The following is a 5,234-nucleotide window of genomic DNA, read 5'->3' on the forward strand; positions in this document are numbered from 1 at the left end:
TATTTACCTATCTTTAATTAAAAGATAATATCAAATATTAAATAATATAATAATTAAAAGTTAATATCAAATATGAAATAATATAAGAAATATAATCCCTCCATTTGTAATCTTACTAACTACAGCCAAAAGTATTTACCTATCTTGAATCAAAAGATAATATCTAATATTAAATCATATAATAAATTAATATTCAAAATCTAAGATTGACATGATGAATGAAATTGACTACTTATTTAGGCACCAAACAATGCCTTCAAACTATTTGGTAGTGATTATGGTGAAGTGACTTTGTATATTACATATTTACATTGAAGGTCGTTTCTATAATGATTGTCATTGTTGAATGTTAGAGATTATTATGATATGAGGTTTTTCCCTAGATAAAGTGAGAACTATACAAAATCAATATCCCCAACTTCCAAGGAATTGTGATGAATGATGAATTGATTGAAAGGTTGGGAGCAGAAAAGAAGAAACAAGAAATAGGGCATGGGCCATGGTGGGAGGCAGGGGACAGAGTATTTCCAAAGAGAGCGACTTTGTACCAAATCCACTCCCGCTAAATTTGGCGGCATATTTAGTGAGACTACCTAACACGCCATTTAGCTACCAGCCATTGTAACGGATAATTAGTGGACTTGATGACGTGGGCAACCCAACCCACCAGTCTTGAGTCCTGAGGCGTTTCGAAACAGGTGGCAGTAAAAAACGCGCCTCAGACTAAGCTCATCTCAGCGTAAGCTTGAGATTTTGAACCGAAGAATTTTACAGTTGGACGGAGGCAAGAAAGTTTTTTAAAAGTAGGGTTTTTCTAAGAACAAATGCAGAGAGACATATATAAAATGACAAGAATCTGAAAGGCATGGACATTCATACCCGGGATTGAAAGCCCATTTGAGCATTTCTCTGACTGGTTATGTTTTCGATTCACTGTGAATCCCCTCTTTCTGTCAAGCTTGTCCTGGTTACAGAGAAATCTTGTCCTGTTTGCAGAGAAATCTGGTCAAGAACAACAACTTCTGGAGAAAAAAATTCAAGTTTTCAGGTCTCGGAATTCATACTTGAGTCAAGACAAGCGTAGAGACAAGGAGGCATTCTGTTTGGATTTTGTATCTGTTCAGCAGGAAGATCTCTGGAGTTGGAAATCGATATAGAATCTCTGCCATGGCGGATGGCAATAGAAGGGAGACCCAGAAGCGCCGGGTGTGTTTTTCCTTTGCGGCGTATGCGAAGAATGTGATCGATCATTTGAGCAGGTGCCAGGTTCCAATCGCGAGAGGTCTCACGGACGCGGAATTCGAAAGGATTGAAGCTAATTTTGGCTTCAGCTTCCCTCCGGATTTGCGATCCATTCTGCAGGAAGGGCTTCCCGTTGGAGTGGGGTTCCCAAATTGGAGATCGGGCGCGCCGCAGCAGCTGAAAATGTTGTTGGATCTTCCCATGGCGGGCCTTTGCAATGAGGTTTCCAAGGGGAGATTCTGGTGGAAGGATTGGGGTTCTCAGCCTTCTGATACCGAACAGGCTTTAAAAGTAGCCAGGAGTTACTTTGGCAAAGCGCCATTAATGGTGCCTATTTACAGCCACTGCTATATTCCATGTTCTCCGAATCTGGCTGGAAACCCTGTGTTCTTTGTCTACAAGAAAGATATCTTCTACTGCGGCTATGATGTGGCGGATTTCTTCGAGCGGGAGGCCTTTGTGCCTCATAATTTCAAGTCTACGATAGATCAAGAGTTTGACTCCGATAGGGCCGCGAGAGGCCGGGAGCTAATTCAGGAACCTGAAATGAAAAGAAACGAGGTAAATAGTACAGGCAACGGCGCCATTGCGGAAAAATGGTTGGAATTCAAGCGGAGGCCAGAAATCTCCTTGCCGAAGATTTCTACGCGGAAGAAAGAGGTTCCGGGGAGAAAATCTGTGAGCGAGGAAAGGGTTTTTGAGCGCCCCGAGCCTTTGATAAGAAGTGCAGGCAATTCGCCCCGCGCAGGGCAAGCGAGAATTATTTCAAGGTACAAGTATTTTCATGATGCACCGCTTTCCAACAATGTTCTGAACAAGTTCACCATTCAAGCCCCTGCCTGGGTTGCCAAAGCCGCACGGAGAATAGATTTCTGGAGCGACCTTGTGGAGAACAAAGCCTCCATGAATGTTGCACCTCCTGAAGGTCTCTTTTCTTCCAACAAAGTGGATGTAGAGATCGCCAAATCCGCGGTAAAGAAAGACACCGCTCCTCTGAAGAACAATGTGAGCAAAATATGGCTTACAGGCTACCTTGGAGACATTGGCTCCAGGTTAAGAAGTGCAGGATGGAAGGAGGACGAAGTTTCGGACATGATAAACCCTCCGGCGTCTTATGTTCAGCTTTTTAAAGGATCTGAAAGGCAAAATTTCATGGAAAGCTTGGCATATCATGTGGATTTACTGTCTGTCTCTCTCAGAAAGGCCGGCTGGAGCGCCAAGGACATTTTCGAATCGCTTGATTTTCATTCAAAGCAGCGGAAGTTACCGCCTCATCTGGCTGCCAAAATTGGCCAAATTGCAGAGTATTTGGCCAAGGCATGAACCGATTTCAGAGCATTTGGCCGAGATTCGAACCGATTCTTTCCTGTTCCAGAGCCAAATTTCAAAGTATTTTGCCGAGAAGTGAACCGATTCAAAGCATTTGGCCGATATTTGAACCGATTCTTTTCCCCCAAATCTTGATTCAGAGCCAAATTTCGAAATATTTGGCCAAGGCATGAACCGATTCAGAGTATTTGGCCGAGATTTGAACCGATTCTTTTCCTCCAAATTTTGTTTTAGAGCCAATTGCTCCTCCGCCTGCAATTGCTCTTCTTGAATGTAAATATGAGATTATCAAAGGCTTCATTGTTTCTCTGAAGCTGTAATATAGAAAAAAATATTAGTGCATTCAAAATCCCCTGCTTAAGGGTTTTGAATTTTGAGAGGAGGAAACAATTTAAGTTTATTCTTTTTTCTCTCCTCTCGATCACTGATTCAGGAGTTTATGTATCCTGCTGTGGTGTTAACGGCCGCCATTGCTAAAATGTGTAGAAAAAATCTGTCATTTTTTGCCCTTTCGATGAATTCTTTCAGCAGGTTACACCCGTCCTGCCTCTCTGTTCAAAGGGACGAAATAATGGTGTAATCTAACAGGCCAAATTTAAAATTATATGCACAAATATAAAGGAAGGGGATCTTGTACAGGGAATTGAGACTGTTTTTTTAATATCCTCAACCTGTAATTCCTGAATATTACAATGCTAATAGTCATAGTTTCTTTGTGTAGGAAAATAAACTCTGGATTTACCTTTACTGATCTGTAAAATAGTAATATAGCAGCAATCAGATGAATTGAGACTGATAGAAGGGTGGGATGTGTTTAATTTTGTGTGTTGATTTGTAGTGCTTAGATACCTGATTTTATACCACAGCTTTAGTTCATAATTGGAATGGGAGATCTGTTACCGGTTCAGGAAAAATAATTAATTAAAATAATAGTTTTCTTTGTTTTAATATATGTGGGTTTCTGGTAAGGTTTTCTTCTAAGATCCATATGTATGCTACTTTCTATTTGATATCTACGTGCATGCATATATTTATTTTAAATGTGGTAGTGTTGAGAAGTATTATAGAGATTGTTTGTGTGTGAAACATAAAATGTAAGCGTAAGTGTAGGATGTTTAGATGATATTTGATTGTGTAATAGCACTTTAGCAAGTGTTAATATGATATAACTGAGAAACTAATGCTTCCTTTTAATAACCCCACCTTGAACAAGGCCTGACCTTATATACACTATCAATAGTGGTGTGCTTCTTTTAAAGTGTTTGGTTCACAAGTTTACAAGTCACTCCCAAGCGCTACCAACATGTCACAAGTGCATTGTAATCTTGTAGATATAAATACGTTTACACCAACAATCTAATCTTGCATGAAAAGAGCCTATAAAGATGGTGTTGGAGTTAATGTTTCAATTATAGTGAATAAATCATATCTTATTATGTGTGTTGCATATGTGGCAAAGAGTTTGAGTTGTAAACAACGACTAGATGTAGATGTGTCTCTCATATCCAGTTAGGTGTTAAGTTCATGTGTGTGTTGTTAATCATGAAGTAGTTTGTTGTCAATCTATTTAGTAGTAATTTAAGAATGTTGGTGAGTCAATCTATTGTATAAATATGCATCTATTATTCAAGAATAACAAGTTGGAAGTTCTTTGTTTGTTTTAAATTTGTTGTTCTATTTTTCTAGTATGGTATTAGAGCCATTTTCTTGTTAAATTTTGTGTTAAAGAAGAAGTTGTCAAGAAGATGAGGCTTGGTGAAGAATTGCCAAATCTTGATAGTGGTGATGATTTCATTGAAGATGAAGAACTTATTTTATTTTGAAGAAGTTTATGCTCTAAAAATAGGAAAGGACATAGTAGAGGCTAGATAGATGCTCAATAGTCTGAGGTGCTAACGGATTAGAGAAACTATACCTTATTGGGTTTATGAAACACATGTTGATTGGTATCCAATAGTTTAGGGAGATTTGAAAATCTAGGAGCTTGGCATCATACTTTTACAAGGATTATGAGGCATTTCATGTGGAAATGGGTGTCCAATGGTGTTTCAAAGATGGATGATAGATGATGACTATATCAACAGTTGAGAGCAACTTGAGGAAGTCTTACTTGTCTATGAACTATTTTCAAAGAACAGATTTCTACATAACACTTTTTGGTTGTCACATTAAATGGGGGTGTTGGAGTTAATATTCCAACTATAATGAATAAATCATATTTGATAGTGTGTCTTGCATATGTGGCAAAGAGTTTGAGTTGTAAACAATGACTAGTTGTAGATGTGTCTCTCGTATCCAATTAGGTGTCAAGTTCATGTGTGTGTCTTTAATCATGTAGTTTGTAGTCAATCTATTTAGTAGTAATTTAGGAATGTTGGTGAGTCAATCTATTGTATAAATATTCATCTATTACTCAAGAATAACAAGTTGAAAATTCCTTCTTTTTCTTTGTTATAAACATGATGTTCTATTTTTCTAATAGATGGATTAGTTGTATTCCAGAGTTGTAGATTGAACACAATGAAGACTAGGTTCAAGATTAGACTTAGTTGACAAATAACATAAGGTCAACGAAGCACAAGGATAATACATTTTGAAAACAACCCAAAGTAGGTGCAAAATAAGTGAGGAAAAGGAAAATGTGTGCACTTTTCTCCTATCTA

The 5,234-nt window shown here is 38.2% G+C and overlaps 1 protein-coding gene across 1 annotated transcript; it reads left to right on the forward strand.

Moving 5' to 3' along the window:
* The first annotated feature begins 426 nt into the window (after positions 1-426).
* LOC149551853 (uncharacterized) lies at positions 427-3,214 on the forward strand. The gene has a single exon (XM_089787357.1). The coding sequence runs from the start codon at positions 1,168-1,170 to the stop codon at positions 2,563-2,565; it is 1,398 nt and encodes a 465-aa protein (XP_089643483.1). The 5' UTR covers positions 427-1,167; the 3' UTR covers positions 2,566-3,214.
* The last annotated feature ends 2,020 nt before the right edge of the window (positions 3,215-5,234 follow it).

Source organism: Cupressus sempervirens, chromosome 6, assembly GCF_028749045.1.
Source record: "Cupressus sempervirens isolate cs-2001-9-10 chromosome 6, ASM2874904v1, whole genome shotgun sequence".
NCBI classification, from domain to species: domain Eukaryota; kingdom Viridiplantae; phylum Streptophyta; class Pinopsida; order Cupressales; family Cupressaceae; genus Cupressus; species Cupressus sempervirens.

Bases quoted from the DNA above. Each gene is read 5' to 3' on its own strand.
- LOC149551853 (XM_089787357.1), top strand. From the start codon at position 1,168: ATGGCGGATGGCAATAGAAGGGAGACCCAGAAGCGCCGGGTGTGTTTT.